At 46.1% G+C, this 20471-nt stretch overlaps 1 protein-coding gene across 2 annotated transcripts in view; it reads left to right on the forward strand.

Annotated features, from left to right (window-relative positions):
- The window catches only part of CRLS1 (cardiolipin synthase 1), a 133137-nt gene that overhangs the window by 21047 nt on the left and 91619 nt on the right, over nucleotides 1-20471 (forward strand). For both annotated transcript variants that reach the window (XR_013596251.1, XM_078649517.1), the window contains exon 2: nucleotides 18126-18263. Coding sequence is in view for 1 of the 2 variants with exons in the window: in XM_078649517.1 (XP_078505643.1) it covers nucleotides 18126-18263 (138 nt within the window). In the remaining variant the exon portion in view is untranslated. The remainder of the gene's footprint in view (nucleotides 1-18125; nucleotides 18264-20471) is intronic.

The following is a 20471-nucleotide window of genomic DNA, read 5'->3' on the forward strand; positions in this document are numbered from 1 at the left end:
GTTCTGTTTGGTTTATTGTCCTTCAACTGAAAATAAATACTATCCTGGATGCTGCTTCCTATTAGATGTTCTTTCTTTTAAACAGTTTTATTGATTTTTGGTACGGATTAAAACAATGTACACATGAAAACAGTTAGCAATCATTTTGAATGCAAAATCTATTACAGTGTCTTAGCTTCTTGACACATGCACCGTTACTTGTTTAATGCACCCGGAAATGCATACCACTTTCAACTTTTTAACACATTTTATTAAGTTTATGGATTTGCATGTTGCAAAACAAAATATATTTAACGTATTCATGTCGGGGGGGGGGGGATAAGGTTCACGTACAATCAAGTTATTCACACTTTTTTTTCAGAACAAAATTTTATTGTCATTTCAGATAAGATTGCAAGACATCCACAGTACTCCGAACACCGGAGGGGCTGTGAGCATATAATCAAGAAGCAAAGAATAGCAATCAGTACAGTAAACAGGATAAAGCATTGGCATTGAACAACCCTTTGCCTCCCAACCCCGCAAAACTACCCCCTCCCGGGTCCCACCCTAGCCCTGTTCACGATGGCCACCTGGATCTAGGCTAATCAGTCTATGCAGTAATGGTAACACACACTCACCCTCGCCCCGGTTCTCAGAACAATTGGTCTCCAGTTACATCCTGCTGCATCGGCGGCTCCAGCCACAGCCCCCTGTAGTCCGCCCACCTCTTCCAAATTTTATAATGCTTTCTGCGGCAGCCACGGGCCTCAAACACTGGACGTTCCAGTCCCATATAATGGTCCAAACCCCGCTTCCATACCTCTATCGGGGGAGCCCTAGGGTCCTTCCAGGCGCGGGCTACGTCCCTCTTGACCACCGTAAGGCCCAGGAGTAACAAGTGTCTTTTATATATGTTGCCACCCACTTGCTCCAAAACATGCAGAAGACCCAGCTGCGATGTACGTGGGAGCTGCCAGCCCAGTACCTCATCCAAGCAGTCCCATACACTCCCACAATACCTCTCCAGTGCCCCACAGGACCATACTGTGTGAAGGAAAGTGCCCACCTCTCTGCCACACCTCAGACAATCGGGGGAGGCAATCAATCCGGCTCGCCACAGCCTCTCTCTCGTGTAGTAAGCCCTATGTAGGTATTTAAATTGGATAAAGCGCAGTCGTACAGCTATGGCCGCCTCCCTTGGGGCCGCGAGGGCCTTCCTCCACCCCTCCTCATCAATTTCTCCGACGTCTCTCTCCCAAGTAGACCGCAAGCTGTCCATTGGGGGGGAGCAATGAGTAAGCCGTGATTGATAAATGCGGGATATTTTCTTTTCTGTCAGTTCTCCCATAAACAATTTGGCTTCTAGTGGACTAAATTCCGGCAGGGAGTCCAATCCCTCCAAGGCAGGGAGATAGCATGTCGAAATTGCAGATATTTGAAGAATTGGGTATGTGGCATGTCGTACTCGTCCCTCAGCTCATGAAAGGATTTAAGGGTCGTGCCCCTCATGACATGCCCCAGCGCCGAGATCCCTATCGCGTCCCAGCCGCGAAACCCCTGCAAAGTTGCCAAGGCTGGTAGGCGGCCATTTTGCCACAGCGGGGTCTCCTCAGTCAGCCTGTTCCACCATCCCATACGACTAAGCGCCCGGCGCCAGACCTGGAAGACAACCTGCGTAACCACCGGGAGCCTCTTCCTCTTCCCGGCCGAGTACAGTAACGTATGCTAAGTGTCCGGTTCCATTAAATATCTTTCCAGGGCGTACGCCGGATCGCTCCGATCTCCATACCACCATTCGTTGAGTATCAGTAGATGGGATGCTTGATAGTAGGATAGGATGTCCGATGACGCCAGGCCACCGCAGTACGCAGAGAGGAAACAGGTGCGGAGGGCCACACGAATAGCACCTCCCACCCAAAGGAAGCGGCCCAGCGCCGAGTTAACCTGGCGAAACCACTGCGGCGAGATAGGATAGGGTTGGTTCTGCAGTTGGTAAAGCAGCCGAGGAAGGGCCACCATCTTGAAGATGGCCGAGCGGCCATACAGGTTCAAGGGCATACGAGACCATGTTTTCATATCTGATCGGACCCTGTCCCAGACCGGAACAATTTTACGCTCCCACGAGACTCCAGGGATATCCGTTAGGAACACCCCAAGATACCTAAAACCTCCTGTCGCCTCCTGGAGAGCGGACGCCCAAGTACCAAGAGCCACACCGCTGCCCAGGGTCCACAAGATGGATTTCTTCACGTTAAGATAAAGCCCCGAAACCTCTCCAAACACCCTCATGATATCAAGAACTCTCGGGCCCGACCTATTGAGATCTATTGAGATCTGTAAGAAAAAACAGCACGTCGTCTGCATAGAGGGCAATCCTATCGGACGACCCAGCCTCCCATTCAAATCCCTTCATCTGCGCGTCTATACGCACCCAGGCCGCGAGAGGTTCCATCGCGAGAGCGAATAGGTACGGTGAGAGAGGGCACCCCTGCCGGGTACCCCGTCCAATAGGGAAGGCGTCCGAGATCCCGCCGGCCACTCGCACAGACGCTGTCAAATCAGTATATAGTAGCCGTATATACGAGAGAAAATGGGGTCCGAGATTTATACGAGGCAGAAGCGCTTGAAGGTAGGCCCAGCTCAGCAAGTCGAAGGCTCTATCAATATCGGCCAGCAAAAGTGCCGCCTGGGAGCCGGTAGCTCGCATCATTTCCAAGGCCACTTGGGCCCGCCTAATGTTGTCTGGTGGCCCTGTGCGGCATAAAGCCAGCCTGGTCCGGATGGACCAGGGTGGTGATCAACGGGAGGAGTCGGTTAGCGAGTGCCTTCGCCAGTATCTTCGCCTCAGTATTCAGAAGGGAGATAGGGTGATATGATTCATGGCGATCCAGAGGTCTCCCCGATTTGCAGAACACCACGATCTCCGCATGCCTCCAATCGGGCGGCAGGTGACCCAACTCTCTAGCAGCATCCAATGCCTTCTTGAAATGTGTCCCTAATTGGAGATGATATTTCCGATAAAACTCGCACGGGAATCCGTTGGGCCCTGGGGCCTTCCCAGCGTTCAGCTCTCCAAGGGCCGTTCCCAATTCCTCCGCGGACAGTGGAATCTCGAGACGACTACGCTCCTCATCGGAGCTCCCCCGTGGCGGGAGATCCGCTAGAAATTTGTCTGCAGCCTCCGCCGGGAGCGAATCTCTAGGGGTATATTGTGCCGCGTAATAGCGCGCGAAGCTGTCAGCAATGACCCTTGGATCGGATAAAGAATTCCCGGTCTCATCTCTCAGCGCCGGCAGCGTCTGAGCTTGGAACACGCCCTGGCACAGTCTATACAACATTGAGCCAGACTTGTCCCCCCCACTGGTAAATTCTACTCTGCGTTGCAAGCCATATGTGGCGTGACTCTTCAAGGTGTAGGGAAGCAGCATCTCTCTGCGCCTGCAGCAGCCGTCGTATGTCCTCCTCCACCCCCGTCTCTGTGCATTGTCTCTCCAGAGTGCGGACACGATCCGCTGCCCTCTCTAGATCCTCACCCCGGGCCCTTCGGGCCTTCGCGCACCAGGCTATATCCACTCCCCGGAGTGTAGGTTTCATGGCCTCCCAGAGGGTCACCACGTCCGGCCCGATCTCTCGTTTTCATCCCAGTAATGAGCTATGGCCTCCCGCATATGGGACTGGTAGTCGTCCTGTTGTAGGTGCCAGGTAGAGAGGCACCATCGAAATGCCTGCCGCCTCCTGTCAAGAAGGAGATCTATCGTAATGGGGGAGTGGTCAGAAAGCCCGCGCGGTAGTATAGCCGTTGACTCCACTCTCCCTATCTTGGCGCAGGGAACGAACAAGTAGTCTAACCGTGAGAAGGATCGATGAACTGCCGAGACATATGTATATTCCCGACCGTGTGTGTGCTGGTATCGCCATGCATCCGTCCATCCCATGCCTCTCACCATGTTGTTCAATCTCGTAGGGGCAGTTACCATCTGCCCACCATTCGGCCTGTAGCGATCCGCATTCCCATCCATAACGTCATTCCAATCTCCTCCAATCACCGCCAGCGCGTCCGGAATCTCAGCCCAGACATTGAACAGTTTTTCCACCAAGGACCATTGCAACGGGGGGGAGCATACACACTACCAAAGGCTACCGGTTCTCCACCAAACATTCCTTTAACAAATACAAATCTGCCCTGGGCGTCCACCCACTGTGAGTGGACATACGGCACTCTACGGTGAATCATGATCGCCACTCCCCGGGATCCCCGGACAAAACCAGCCTGGAACACCTGCTGAAACCCATAGCGCTGCAAACTAAGGGTCTTGGTACCAAGGAGATGGGTCTCTTGCAACAGTAGGACATCAGCCTTCTCTTTTTTCCACTGTCGCAGCACAGCGCCTCTTTTGATTTTATCCGGCATGCCCCTCACATTCCAGCTCACTATTCGCAGCTCGGCCCTGGGGAGCTCCGAATCAGAACCTCTAGCCGCCATCAATCGGGGAAACCTGCAATCGCCTGGGCGCAGGGGAGTGTAACTGTCCATACAACATGAATCGAACCTGGTGGACCATCGTGCATGAACGAGCTGCCCCTGTTGACCCCAACCTTACGCGTCCCCCCACCCCCAGACCCTGAACCAAACCCCAACCCAACTCCCTTAATACAGACCTCCCTCCACCCCTATACCTCAACAACATTGAAGTACCTGTCGCGGTGCGGGAGTGCCCCAACCCCCAAAGGGAGGTCAGCGGCCACCCACTCCAATGGATCCCCATCAACCACCCCCTCAACCCCAACTAGCCCCACCAGGGGGCAATTAACGTCTGTGAAAGACCGGACCGCCGCTACCCTGGGGCAATAGTCCGCCTTGCAGTCCCCCACCCTCTCCCATCCCGCAGCCCATCGCAGCTAGTCAAGTCTGTATCACAGGATGGCGGTGTTTCCAGCAAGCGTCCCGCATCTCCGGCTGGGCCACTCCCAGTCGCCTGCGGAGCCCACTCCGCAACACAACGCAATTAGGTACCACGTGTCCCCCTCCTCTCAAGGGTCAGACTTCTGAGAGTCTGGAGGAGCAGTCCCCTCCGCAGCGCCCTTCTCGGCGGGGGACGTCTTGGTGGAGCGGGACCGCCAGTTGCTCCTACTATGAGAGCGTCGGTGGGTCTGCTGCGGCGCCGTCGAGGAGGATGAATCAGAGTCTCGAGCCGGTGGAGTGTGCGGCCGACCCCGAACCGTCTCGTCAGTCCATGCAAAGACTTCCTCCGGAGAATTGAAGAACAGGGTTTGGGATTGATAAATCACTCGCAAGCGGGCTGGGTAAAGCAGGGCATACTGGATTTTTAGTCCCCTCAGGCGAGCCTTGGCCTCTGTGAAGGATTGCCGTTGTCGCTGTACTAGCTTGGTGTAGTCTGGGAATATCAGGATCCGATGGTTGTCGCACATGAGGGGCTCCTTCAGCCGGGCCTGCCTCAGGATATTGTCCCGATCGTGATAGTTAAGCAGTTTGGCTATTACAGGCCGTGGGCGCTCTCCCACCGGCGGCTTCGGAGCAAGCGCCCTGTGCGCCCGCTCTATGACAAAGCAGCGAGAAAGGGACTCCGGCGGCAACCATCCCTCCAGCCACTGAGTAAGAAAGGCCTCCATATTCCCCTTTTCACTATCTTCCGGAAATCCAACGAACCGTAGGTTGTTGCGCCGAGCCCGCCCTTCGGCATCCTCCGCCCGGAGCGCCAGGCCTTTCTGGATCCCCTCCATGGCGGCAACCCTCTTTTTCAGTATTGCCACATCATCCTCCACTCTGGTGATTCTTGTTTCAGCCTCGGTGATGCGGGCTACAGCGTTTCGTAAGTCCTGGCGCAACAGCGTGACATCAGCTCCAACTGCCCCTATCTTGGCGTCTAAAGTGTCCCTAGATTGGGTGATTGCCGCCAGAAGCGCAGCATTGTCCGGGCCCTGGGGCAGGGAGCCTCCGGAGGCCCCGGCCGTTCCACCCGCCCCGGTGAATTTGTCGAGGGTGCCTTGTTTCGAGGTTCTGCTGCCGCCTCCGCCTCTGGTCATGGTCCGTAGCCAGTGGGGTCAGCCTGGTAGGAAAATTCCACTCACAACCCACTGGATTTTCGCCGTCTCGTCCCAAGGGGCCCTCCGTCAGCCGCCTGCCGGCAGGCCCACCTGCTATTCCCCTGGGGGGCCCCGGGCCTAAACAACCAGGCAATCCACAGCACAGTGCACCGGTTCAAGCAGCCGTCTTCCGCTGCCAGTCCGTCGGCCCCGGAGATCTCTATAGCTCACCCCAAGCCTCCATGCAGCTCCACCAACTCGCGGTCGGGGCACGGCGGCGCAATCACCAAGCTCTGCGCCGTTCCCGGCAGCTCCGCGTGGTCAGTCTATGGCTGATGTCCTGGATGGCGCACCGCCCTGTGTACCCAGTGCCCAGGATCAATGCGTTGCTGCTAGGGGGCTCCCCAGGGGGGCCACGCCGCGGCCCGACTCAACCGCCGAGTTTCAGGCCACTATAATTTCAAATTGGGCGCCAATCAGCGCACCCCGGCTCAAGGTCAGCACACTCGCGCCTAAGGGACCTGGTCCACCGCGGTCCGACCTGACCGCCGGGTCCTCCACGTCCTCCCCTCCACTCCTCAGATCTGCTGCTGCGCGCCCCAGTGGACACTCACCACCAGGATCACGTCTCCGGGCCCAGGCCTCTCCAGGGGTCCCCGCCGCCAGCTCCGGTCAGTTGGTCGAAGCCGCGCCGGCCGCAGCCACTCAACGGCCGTCCGGTCCCCCAGGCGCAGCGCCAGGCCTGATGGTGTACTCTGCCAGTGGCCACACGCCGGTGTCCGTGTCTCGGCCGGGACCGGGTCGCCGCGCAGTCTCGCTCCGCCGGTCGCCCGTCCACTCCCCGGGTGCCTTCAAAATCGAGGTCCCGACGCCAGGTGTCAGTGTAGGCCGCTCCGCCTCCGGGGCGATTGCACCCGATCTGTGTTACCGGTGCGGCCAAAAAGCACGTCGCACCTGCCGGACACCTTCCGCCACCCCTCACTGCCGCGGGACGGGCACAGGCGAGGGGGGAGGCAGGATAAATGTCGAAAGGATTGAACGGCGGGACGGAGTTCTTCTAAGCTGCGTCCGCCATGTCAGCCGCCTTAGCCACGCCCCAAGTTATTCACACTTTTGATATTAATTTAACAACATGTCGGTCTCCTTCCTGTTAAAGTATCACTTTTCTATATTCATCTGGCTATTGAGCGGGCTTTTTGTCATATTCTATTTACACTCTTAACACTAATATCTGTGTGCTGCTCAAGGTGAGTGCTTATGTGATGGAAATTGTAACTTTTAGTGAGAGATTGTCACAAGTCCACTTATTTCGCAAGTTACTAATTTTGTCAATTGCATTCTACTCTCTTCTGGCATACACCATTTTCCTACATTCTTTTTCCATCTGGTCACATTGACGGCTCGTAGATTTATCCAGTGTATAGCCAGTTGTCTTCCCACCCGCAATAACGTAAAGTGAATACATACGCATACCCAACACACATTTGTAGACTGTTTTCCAACTTTAGCCGGAGCCCTTCATGATAAATCAAAACTTGTGGCCAATGTACGTGTATCAATGAGCATTATCATGCCAGGCGGAAGTACGTAGCATCAGTTTGTTGACTGTTATGGGGATTTGCGGGAGTCCCTCTTGTGCAGCATTGCCAGTGTGACGTATGTACTGTGCATTAAATTTAACTGCATTGACCGGAGCCTGGCATTGCTGGTGTCCTTGGTGCACAGTTTTGTCATGGTCATTGGTATGCCTCAGAGGTTACTGTTCTTTTTTTATAAAAGAACTGAAAGAATCCATGGCTGCTTCAAATCTAATGGTGGTTAATCTCTTTTCAATACCACTCCAGTATCATTCACTTGCTACAGTTTTTGGTTATTTCTCTTCCCTTGCACCTGTTCTATGATTTCACTAAACTTATTGAAACAGGCGCTTTTGAACGGTTTGGCCTCATTTATTCACTTTCAGAGACTTAGAGAGAGATTCTTAAGGAATACTTTGAAGAGAACTTACAAAATGGGCTGATTGTACGTTCTTCATTCCGGTAGGAAAATCCTTATTTCATCTACAGAGGGTTCAATCAAAGTATGTCTGAGGATCTGTACTCCTACAAAAAAGGGACCCCCTCTAAATGTTCCATTTAAGGTCTAGGAGGAAGGGGGGACAAGAAAACCAAACAATATGTCAAAGACACCCTCCCACCTGACCTCTATTTCTTTGCTCTTTTAGGGCTTCAACAGCTCCTCTGAGTTACTACTCTATTATCTGAGACATACGCAGTGTTATTTTATCCAAACATTTTTATTATTTTCTTTTAAATTATTTTCTTTCAAATTATGTCCTTATTAGTGTCCAAAAAACATTAAAAACCATACATATTATACACAATTTCTCTTCCATTTTTCTTTGTTTAGACTTCTTTTGTACAGATGCAAATACCATAACATCTTTGCACATCAAAGGTAATATGTCTTAGAAAAAAACAAATTTCCAAGAAATATTACTTTTGATGTGCAAAGACTGTTATGATATTTGCATCTGTACAAAAGAAGTCTAAACAAAAAAAATGGAAAAGAAAGTGTGTATAATATGTATGTTTTTGTACACTAATGAAATAATTTGAAAGAAAATAATTTAAAAGCAAATAATAAAAATGTTTTGATAAAATAACTGCTTATATCTCAGATAATTGAGTAGTAACTCAGAGGAGCTGTTGAACCCGTAAAAGAGCAAAGAAATAGAGGTCGGGAGGAAGGTTGTCTTTGACATGTTGTGAGGATCCTCATCCATTACCATCCCCTGCCTATAAAAGAAAGCGATGAATGAAATGCAACCTTTTCCAAAAAATAAAACAATTTCTTTTAACGTGATCAACAATTGCAGAATACAATATGTGTATCAACTTTCATTTCTTATCCGTGGTGTACACAACATGACACTTGTAGTATTCTGTTTATCTTCCCGCAGCAACCGAGCCCAACATGAAACTGGCAAATCTGAAGCGCTGCACTGATATTCAGTGATCTGACTATTCACATATAGTCCACACAGTCTCCTTTGACCTTCTCATGTTTCTTCAGGTAGCCGTGTGGTCAGTAGATTGGAATCTCATGTATCATACAGTGGTCTCTTCTGTCATGCCCAGCTTTCGTTGGTAGGAGGTCCCTTATTATACCATTTCTGCTTAATATTGTGCATTGTGATGTATCTGCCAAAGTTTAAAGCAATTTGTTTCAGGGTCTAAGAGTATGTGAAGGAGCAGTAGTTTTGAGTCCTATGTTACTTGTCAATTGGTTACCTCCATCAGTGTGCCCATTACCCTGTCCCAAAGTGGCTGAATGTATCCTGGGACAAACCACCATTATATGCACCAGTAGAGCCCCACATCCGAGGCAGTCAGGGGAGCCACATCCTGTGAAGGGTGACAGAAATTCTGTGCAATAACTTCAGCTGATCATCTGATAGTTACAGTTGTCGCCTTATGCACTGGCATCCTGGCTGCCTTCCAGGCCTCATCTGTGAGTGCCCCAGTGTCCATCACCCATTCGAGCCGAAGGATATCCAATCAGTTTGGGATGTCCATCACTAAGGAGCAGTATAACTGTGATATATTGCACGTGCACATGTCGCCTAATAGTAGTTTTGGCACAAGTTTTTTAAAGTCGGGGAGATCTGGCATTTAGTATTTGTTTTGTGCTTGTATATGTATGAGAGGTGTGCGAAGGAGCTCATGACATTACCAGTCTTGACATCCCAGTTTAGATATGCCAATTACATCCCAGCTATGGAAATCTGTAATGGTGCTAACGTCTCCAAGGGCTGTTCCCACTGAAAGTGGTGTTTCACAGGTGTGGCGGTCCAGTCACCATGTGTCCCCTAGTTCCCCTTGCCATAAATTAATGACCGTGATTGTAGCAGGGGATAAGTGTGACCTTCCCTAATTCCCCCTCCAACCCTCCCCTATATACAAGGAACTGAGTTGCATGATAACATATCACAGAGAGTGATTAGTAGCTTTTGTCAAGGAAATACATGGGGCCCTCCAACATTCAGAGGAACAAGTGCACCATTGCATCAACACACACAAAAAAAAGAACCGGATGCCATATGGGTAGTTCTGTAGATGGTACAGCAGCCTGGGAAATAAGACCATTTTGAAGATGGTGGTTCATACCTTTAATGATAGTGGAAGAGGGGACCAAAAGTTAATGTCACTCTGCAACTGCACCAACGGGAAGTCATAAGAGGCGCTATAGACCCCCAGGCACTGGCGTCTGGTGACATTTGAAAGTGGTGAAGCTTAAATGTTGGGCATGACTTTTATATACCGTGCAATGTGAACAAGTTCAGTGGACAAACTTGGGGTCCAGGGTGAGTCCCTCTCCTGAGAAACAAATGAAAAAAAGATTGCCAAATGGTGCATTTTAAAGCAAAGGAATGTAGTGATAAAGCAAGGATTATAAAGCAGTGTGAGCGTATAGTCTTGAAATATTAAACACATGAAAAACTGCCCAATATATTCTTGCATTAATATGTCCAACAGTTACTGTAATGTGTAAATTGTACAGCATGACCAATTTAGCCTTTTAAAATCTATGCTTGCCCAGTGTCTTGCACTGCATACAACATTAACATAGGAAAAACATGCTCTAACCAGACTTTGAGAAGAACCCACAGCTGCTGGCTGCAACCAGTCATATAGAAATATGCGCTGACAGGTCTTTAAGTGGGATGAAAAATGTAGGGGCTCTCTATAAAGGAACGTGTCAAATACATTTCTGTGATTCCCATAGTGTGCCACCTGACCGGTATTTTTGTTTCTCTCTGAGAAGTAATTGTATCCAGAGAGATGACACAACAACTGACATACACCTAAAACCTGTCAGTACGATTGGATTTGTCAATGGTTGTTAGCCGTTTAAGACAAATGAGTAACAGCAATTTTGTTATAAATAATTAACATTGGAAATGTTTCAATTATGAAACTGTGAGTCTGTGATTAACTGGCATTGAGGCATGTGGAAGGAGTTTTAGCCTTCAGTTATGTTAGATATGTATCCTCTTTTTTCCTGCATATGTTGTCCATCTGCACATCTTCAACCCCCTCTTTCCTCTTCAGCATCCTCTTTACACTCTTCCCCAATGCACCTCCTCACATCTGTCACTTCACTACCTCCAAACATGCACTGCAGTCCCTCAAATATAAGAACTTTATTTCTCATACTTTTGCCTTGCAAATATTTTGACATCTGTGTACCTTCACACCCCCATTCACAGAATTGCAGTTACAAATGGAATACATAAACATTGTTCTGTGTGCTAATTAGAGAGGCCAACCCACTGACACACACTTTGTTTGGCTTCAGCCTGTGCACTCAATCAAAGCCCCTTATAAACACCTGGCATGGCTTAAGCCTCAAAGTATGCAGAGAAAAAAAATAGATAAACAACAAAATTATAAAATAGCTAACTCTTGGGGAATGCAAGATCAAGTAAAGCATGTGAAATAAAAGAGGAACTAAATAGCTGAAATGCATTCCCTTAACGTTTTTAACATTCATTGTTCGCAAGTCAATCCATGTTTTTGGCATCAGTGTTAAGTTAGGGGCATGAAGAAATGTTCAGTTTTAAAGTCATGCATCAGAGAACTGTCCACTGTAAAGATATATTTCTCGCCTTGCTTGACTCGGATATATGGATCAACTTCATTTCGCGGCTGAACAAATAGAGCAGCGCCACTTATCTGCAATGAGGGCCTTGGGTGTCACAGTGCATGAGGTTAGTGTGATGAAGGGCCTCAGCACAATATACATAACACAAGATTAGCTTGTCAACACTTATCATTACAGAGAACAAGGCACCAGATCAGACCGGCTTGCATCCACTTGCACGTATGACGAAAGGATGGGATCTATGCCTTTGAATGACCACAATGGCAATGAAGGGCTTTAAAACAGAAAGCCCTGCGTCCTGCATCACAGTTCTGAAAGTTGATTTACTGCAGTGCCTGGCTTACGTCGCCTGCTTCAGAGCAAAGCAGGGCAAGCAGCCTGAAACAAACAGCCTAGACTTAAATAGATCACTTTATTTAGAGATCAGATCGTATCTCTAAATAAATCTATGTATTTCATATGTTTTTATGTAAATGTGTAGGAATTTCAGAGGGGCGCTGCCCCTGAGTCCTAATGGAGTAACTGCCCCTGCCCCCTGGTATGGGAACCCCCTGCGAAGAAATCATCATGCCAGTTGCCCATTTTAGGTCCAGTCATTCCGGTCTCGTAGAGTGTACCCTACTCTTGGCCAAGTTTGGGCTCAAGCCCATGTGTTTCCCAAATAATTGGAGGTACTGTAGTAGGCTGTGGGACCAGACTCCTCTAGTTTATGAAGGAACAAGAAGTCATCTGTGTATATAAAGAAACCATGTGTGCCAATCCAGGCTCCCTTTCAAATCCCTGTATTAAATCATTGTTAAGACCCATTCCATCAAACCCTCAGTCACGATTGTGAATAGCACTGCCGACATTGGTATCTCTGCCTGGTTCCCTTCCTGATCAGAAAGGCCTCCAGAGTAACACCACCAAGTCAAGCTCCAGCCGCTAAATCAATATATGAAAGGTATGCTTAGCCCAGAAACCGGGGCCCAATGTGGAACCTCGCATTTTCCAGATACACTAAAAGAGTCTGGCCAACCTCTAGGTGGCTGGACAACAGAAGAGCATTGTGCAGCCACAAACTAATATAGTGTGTGGATGGAGCAACCTAGCATAAAGCTGCATTGATCTGGGTGAACTAGGGATCTTATCACACCAGTAAGACACGTGGCCAGTACCATGGCAATATTTTTCGGCTTAAAATTGATTAGCAAAAACTGCCGATATTAGGAGCTCAGTTGTCTACTTGGACTGTATATGACAACTATGTTGGCCATTCGTACCTCGGAGGAGGACACCGTAGCTCAATCTGCATTGCCGCAACAGGTGGCATTACAACTGCGGCAAAGTATTTTTTAAAAGTGCCGAAAATGTGTTGCTTCCAAGTGTTTTGCCATGCTGGGGTTCCTTCGGTGCAGTGGTTGTCAATTCCTTTTAGCCTGTCTCCTTCTTGAGGAGATGCCTATCTGATGAAGATAGCCTCACTGGCATGTACATATTGATCCTTGCAAATTGGTCTTCTCCAGGTTTGCTCTTTTAGTGTTAATGTGCCATTAGTATTCCACTAAGACCTATTCAGCATGGATGCAGTTGGTCACCAAATGGCTGTGTGAGTGCTATATTCCGCAAGTAGGGGCAGATTTCTCTTCTTTGGCATAACTAATGAAGGGCTGAGCTTGCTTTGTTGGCCCATTGGTACACCCAGCTTTGAAGTGCACACCAGGTGATCTTCGCCTCTTTTAATAGGATTTGTGTTAGTCTTGCATGGTAGTGGTCTTTATTCTAGGGTATTTCAGGGGAGTAGTCCTATTCTCTAACTGTAACAAAGCCCCTCCCATGGTTGTCACCTCCTCATGCTACCAGCAGTGAATGACAGTGATATAACACATGGTCCGTTCCTGAACATAATCCTTATAGGCTCCCCATGGGGTAGTGGGAGAGGCCATAGAGCCTTTATTAGGACTTAACTCCTTCTGGAAGAAACTTAAACTTTTCTGTTCTTAAACAACATTTAAATTGCAACTGATGTGATTGATTGGGTGTGTATTTGTTCCTGCATTGTCATAATACCACCGGGACACATCTTCCCTGAAGTACCTGCATGCGCTCTATACATTTTCTCTCATTTATTCATTTATTGCAGTATGCACTCATTGCCTCACCAATGTAATCCTGGCACCTATATCGGTCACCCACAAACCACAGACTCGCCACCCCTTTCTGTGGGTCTCCCATCGACTGCCTAGCACAACTTCCATAGGTGAGTGGTTTGATAGACCACGTGCAAGAAAGTGTACCTGCTTAACGTCAGTCTCTGGCATGAGGAATGAGTCCAGCCTCGAAAATCCACCATTGGATTACAGTGTTTCTTGCATGTCTGCTGCAACTTCAGGGCCTGGAAGAGAGACATAGTTTACCAGGTGTACAGCTCACCACATCCGTGCTCTCCAGGCCTACAGAGTTATGTAGCCTTCTTCGCTGTCCCATCCAAGGCTTGCTCAGCAGGGACTCTATGCAGCCTCTCGCATTCAGTGTGGTCAGCAAGCCCATACCTCCCAGTGTGTCCCACTGGTGCCTCCGTCTTTCTCCTGCAGCCACCAAGGAGGTGTGGGCACCCTCCCAGCCAAACTGCACTCCACAATGACTGCTTGCTGGACCTGGGGGCACAGGATAAACTTGACTCTCTGTAACCATGACAAGTATTGCGGAATTTCAATTTCGAAGGATTTATTCAATTTTCCTGGGATTGTCTGAAGCTGGTTGTTTCACATCCCCTGCAAAGTGATATATACTCTTGCCCTACTCAGATTGTCTTTATTTGCAGCTATGTAGAGATGATTTAAAAATATAAATGTTGCACTCTGTCAGTCTACAGTGCATACATGTGCGTATGTATAGTGCGGACTAAACATCCCTCAGGTTGTAGTGCTTAATATCACATACTCAGCAACTCTGGTTTAGGGAATAGCTAGTTTCTGGTCACTTTCTCCCCATAAGAACATTATAGACAGTACTTACCACACACACCAGAACCGTTTCTAACACAATAATAATAATCACACTGTAGTTTTTCACTTAGAAATGATCATACTCTAAAAGTACTCTCTAGACGGGATGCCCGCATCATGCACACATGGCTTTGTGAAGCACAGCTAAATCAACAGCATTGTGACACACCATATTAGCACATACCATAAAAATACACAGATAAAATTGTTATAAACACAACACAAACACCTCATGCTCAAAATCTTGTCGCAAAACTTTGCCCTGGGTTGTGATGTATGTCCAGTAAGCACTCAGTACTCAATGACAAAGCAATGGGTAAGTACCCCAATGTGAAGAAACTTCAGAGAGGTCATTAGGTACACCCACACACATAAAACACTACAAAGATCTTCCTTAATCAGTCTTGCTTTACTTTTAAATGAAGTCACACAAAGCAGTCTGAAACTAAACACCACATTTTTATGCTAACCATACGCAAGACTCCAACAAACAAAATGCACGCTTCTATTCTGCTTTTTCGAATTCTGAATTAAAGGGTACAGAGATGGAAATTGTTAGTGCCATAATTGTAGATGAAAGTGTTATACAAGTGCCAGCAACATAGCGTACAGCTACTGAACTTAATAGATTTGAATTAGTTGAAGATCGCCAAATAGATCAAAAATCCATCTAATTTTATACATCAAAGCTCACAATATTTGATTGGGGAGTGTAAGTAATGATGTCAGTATTAACAAAAATAAAGTCAAAAACTTGCATGAAATAGTATTCAAATGCGTTTGTGAGTTCCAATATGGCTTGAATGACATATTGCCACATTTATATGCACATTAATGTTGTACAGAGATCCTATAGTTTCAATCTCTGTTCACCTCAAGCTTTTGTTCTCATTGCAGATAATAGTCCATGTTCATTCGCTTTTATTTTTTAAAATGGAGCTGAAAATTGTAAATTAATATCTTAATGATGATTCCAAATTCTTATAGCTCTTACTGCCACGCGTGTTTTATTTGCTTATCTGTATGGCTGTTTGGGGCTAAAATTGAAAAACTAAAGAGTAGATGGAAAGAAAAGACAAACAGTTGGGTGTACCATAAAAAAGGAGACACATCGCTACTAATAGATGCAAAAACAGTTAACTATCCAGCAATTTGAGAACAGTATAAAATACAAATAAAAATTGAAAACGTAAGCAATACATTGAAATGGTTAGCCAATTTGGAATCTATTGACCAGGTGTTCAATCTACAATTATATTTGCCAGCGCTGTTGCTAACAGAACTTCAGGTAATCTGTTACACCAAACAAAAAATTATCTAAAGATATTCATATTTCGAGGAGATTATCTTTTCATAAAGAAACACACACATATATGTGTGTGTGTGTGTGTGTGTGTGTTTGTATATATATATATATATATATATATATATATATATATATATATATATATATATATTATAGGACTGATATGATAAAACTAAAATATTTAGTATCTTTAGTAATCCTATTGAGCAGGCAGAGAAATCCCTAAAGACCTACTGTATACTTCATATTTTAAATTGAATTCAATAATAATTTAACTTCAGGCAAATCTGTTTATCTTCCTCTATCTCTACAAGGTCATCCTTACTGTTACATCAGGAAAAGTTATATCGCCCATATTATAAAATCTATCCGCAAGAGAAGCCATTGAATGATTTTTTTTTTAACAGTTTTCATTAGTATTGTGATTGAGTAAAGATATGCGATAATTATCCTTTCTTACCATATATGTTGTTTATACAGCCAGTGCAAGCAAATTCTGAATTAGAAAGTGTTCTAGCATAAGATTAATCATTCTGGTTCCATAATCTAATAGTGCAGAACCTACAAATGTAATGAGGTAAAGAGTTTATAGAATTAACCAATTACTTAGTGTAACATCTCTAATCTAATGGAACAAATTGCAATAGTACCAAAATCCTGCACTTTATCTATTTACATCAAAACCGATGAGTTTCCAATTCAAAGCATCCATCTCATGTTTCAGAAACACAATAACGTATCAAATTAGAAAAACTTACCAAAATTACTTCAAGAAGCAACATGATGGACACCTTTCAAGTTAAGCAGAACATTATTATTCTAAAACTTCACATTCTTAAATGTCCTCACTACAAACTATCCAATTTGCATGTAATCAAGGTCACTTTGATGGTTTCATAAATAACTTTCATTTTACTCAATGTTATGGGGCATATATCAAATATTTTGCACACCTATGTGCTGTAATGGTACAATATTATGATTATTGTGCCATCTCCAAATCCAAAAAGAAGTAAAGATAAAAATCCATCCCCATGTTACAAGCCACCAGTATCAGTGATGAATTATCAAGGAACAATGGTCCCTAGTTAGAGAATCAATATGTTAGTAAAACAGAGTTTAACAAGATAATCATAATTCAAGAAAAACCTAATCAAAAGGAAACATATTTCTAAAACAAATAAAATTAAGAAGTATTTGTGAGATAAAGTGTGCCTGGTGCTCAGCATTATAAGGACTCTAAAAAGAAAGAACCCAAAAGCATAATGGATGGTTATCATGATGTGGCTGAAGGCTGCAGGGGTTTGTCTATTGCTGGGATTATCTAGTGAAGGCTATGAGGGGAGCTACTGGTGCCAGTGAAGTGGCAGAAAAACCCTGAAGCGGTGGATCTGATAGCGATCAAGGAGATGGAATCCGGGTCTTGAAAAATATCTCTCGAGTTATATTGGCATCCTTTTTGGCAGGATGAGTTTGTATTGTGGGTGCTGATGGCAATCAATGGGATGTAAAATGGATAATGTTAAGGGTCCTGTAAATTATACTGCCGTCCTTTACCCTCCCCAACAAACCGACTCCAGTGCAAATGGCAGATGTTTTTTTTTTTTATATTAAAAACCTTTATTGTACCTTTTAGAATAACACAGCTGTTGGCCTACAACCCGAGGGCCGGCCGCAATCGCATTTCTGCAGTTATCGTGCATCAGGGTATAACAGAACACCGATTACCGTTCTCTTTCAGTATTAATTATAAAATAAATTAAAAAGGTACATCAATCGCGATAGTCTGCTGATCAATACAGGTTTTTAGTTTTCTGTTTTTGAACAACAACAACAACAAAACATAAGGACAAATGCCAGATTTGAAGAAAAAGAAAATGATTGATTGGTCTTGGCAAACAATTCACCAGAGTTTCCGAAGGTCTTAGCAAAAGCGAGGTAGATGCATAAGTGGATACTAGACCTAAACTCTGTCACTTAAGAATGTGTTGTATTATTGCCTATGATAATTACTTTCTCTGTGTAAATAGTTATATTAGTTGTTTAAGGTTGGGATACCAATTTTAAAATACATAATCAGCCAGTTATTCTTTGATTACCTTGTATGATGTATTCACGATCTGTTGTATTTCCCACAGTATGAAAACCCCTGGACAATTCCAAATCTTCTCTCCATGACGAGAATTGGACTATCGCCCGTATTGGGTTATTTAATCGTTCAAGAAGATTTCAATGTTGCGCTGGGCGTTTTCGCATTGGCTGGTGTAACAGATTTGGTAAATATTATATTGAAGTTTTTAATTTATTAATTTGTCTAAATGAATTGCATAAAAACGTTGTAAAAAAATCAGCAATATGTGGATTGATCCTCAGGCTCTTTTGGTAAGATGTAACAAGGTAGCAAGCACATTGCAATGTTTCGTCAGGGCGGAGGAATGAGTGGGTGACATGCCTTTAGACGAGAGCAACAGTGGCCTGTCCTTTAGGGTGGAGGGACAACCCCCACCACCTTTTTGACCTACATAAAGAGTGTCTGTCGGGATGAGCAAAGGTCAGCCTGACAGACACTCCTATTTCATGTCAGACAGCCAGGAGTTAGACATGTGCAAAATGCGCTGGCGCCTGGCTGTCTGAGTGGAACTTAGCTGGGCTGAAGATACCACAGCTCTGTGGGCATGACGTTTTCAGCTGGCAAGGCACCTTGAGGCCTTCCCCTCGTGACGAGGGGGAGCATCAGGAATAGCTTTGGACCTGGGTGCTTCAGTTTGAAGCTCTGAAGTGCTGTGGACCAAGTGTCTATCATTGACACCACTTTACAGAGTAGGGCGAAAGGTCAGCAGTCTCACTGACCCTATCCCACTCTGTGAGGAGGTAGGGACTACTGCCTCCTCTCATTGGCTTACTTAAGGTCAGCCAATAAGAGGTGGCAGCAATGAGCCAATGAGAGGAGGCAGCAGTCCCAACCCTTCTGGAACCACAAGACGTATCATCCTGCAGAAGGTAAGTGTTCTTTTTAAAAAAAATGTTTCGTGCATATGTTCATGTATGAATGTGTTTATTATTTGTGAGTCCGTTCTGTGATTGGGGATGTGTGTAGACGTGAATGGTGAGTGTGCACACTTGTGAATGCATGTGGTGTGTGTGTTATAGATGTGCGTGTAGCTGTCTCTCCAACCTGCCTCTCCATTTATTGTTGAAATACCGTCCACCACAGGACGAGAAGGCAACTGCCTTGTAGTTAACTGCACGTGGGCTCTTTTGAAATACGACCCAAGGAGGGAAAATAAACAGAAAATATAGTAGGTTTGCAGTTGCTTTAGTCTTCCATGGTGTCTACACCTTCCTCTATCTAGTACATTGCTTATCCAGTCATAGTTGTCTTCTGCTGGGCAAGTGACACATTGGGTATGTCAAATGGGACTTTTGTGGTGTCGAAGCTCCAGAATCGGCAGTCACATCTGACTCAGCATGCACTGTTTAAATCTGAAAACTAGAAGGAGCCGATTGCTTTTAATGTAATTTGATGATTTGGTTAGAGTGAGCTTCTGCATCTTCTCACCACCCCTCTTCTACAACCCACCCCTCGCTCCGGCTCACACCTCATCCGAGTTGTACACAATCCTTTGGTAAAACTGACAGAAGGCTCTAGTAGGAAAGAGGAGGACAAACAGAAGAAGACCGTGAAGTCAGTCTATTCTACAGAAGAGTTGTTTTACTTTAGTCTTGGTCAACCGGCATGTAAGTGTTTTTCTGTCGATTTTCTTTTTCATTTGCTTGAGATTGTTGCAGTTTTTTAGGGCTCGGACTCCTCCCCACTGTAAGTGGGGGAGGAGTTTCGAGATCCTAATGTTAAAGAAGAAATAAAAGAAGTATCTCCTAGGGCCTTGGCGAGAGGAATTCCACACATTCCTTAGCGTTTTCTGTCATCTGGCCAGTGATTCGTCTTCCTTGTGTTTTCGTTTTAATAGGCTTGAAGTGATAGGGTAAATGTAGTTTTGTTCCGCCATTTTGGGCATATTTCGTTCGTGCTCGCGCAAAGAAGTACATAAATTATAATTAGGAGCTGTCAGGGTGCCTCCGTTAGTGAATCCAGATGGCCGGGCGCGTTCACAATTCTGCAGCGCTCAGCGCGCAGCTTCCTTGTTCTTGCATGTTATGACTACGTTGCGTTGTATGAATAAATGGGGATACGGTAATGGCGCCGCTTTAATTTCTTTCGTATGTCACTGAGGTCCAGACATGCCGATCATTGCGGTGGTCTCCGGGGCTTGTTTACATTTGGGCACTGGAAATACGGGGTACGAAGCAGAGTCGTCATTTCATCAGGACTTGTCATTTGCTGGTTTGTGCACACCGTTGCAGCTTCTGCCGCTCTCAGAGCTCTCTATCTTTGTCGAAGTTTAAACCCTGCTTCCTCCGTTTGTGTGTCTTTTACTTGCCGCGGGTTGTGTGCAGAATTACGCTGCAGCTGATGTCCAGAAGAA

The sequence above is a fragment of the Lissotriton helveticus genome, chromosome 6 (genome assembly GCF_964261635.1).
Source record: "Lissotriton helveticus chromosome 6, aLisHel1.1, whole genome shotgun sequence".
NCBI classification, from domain to species: domain Eukaryota; kingdom Metazoa; phylum Chordata; class Amphibia; order Caudata; family Salamandridae; genus Lissotriton; species Lissotriton helveticus.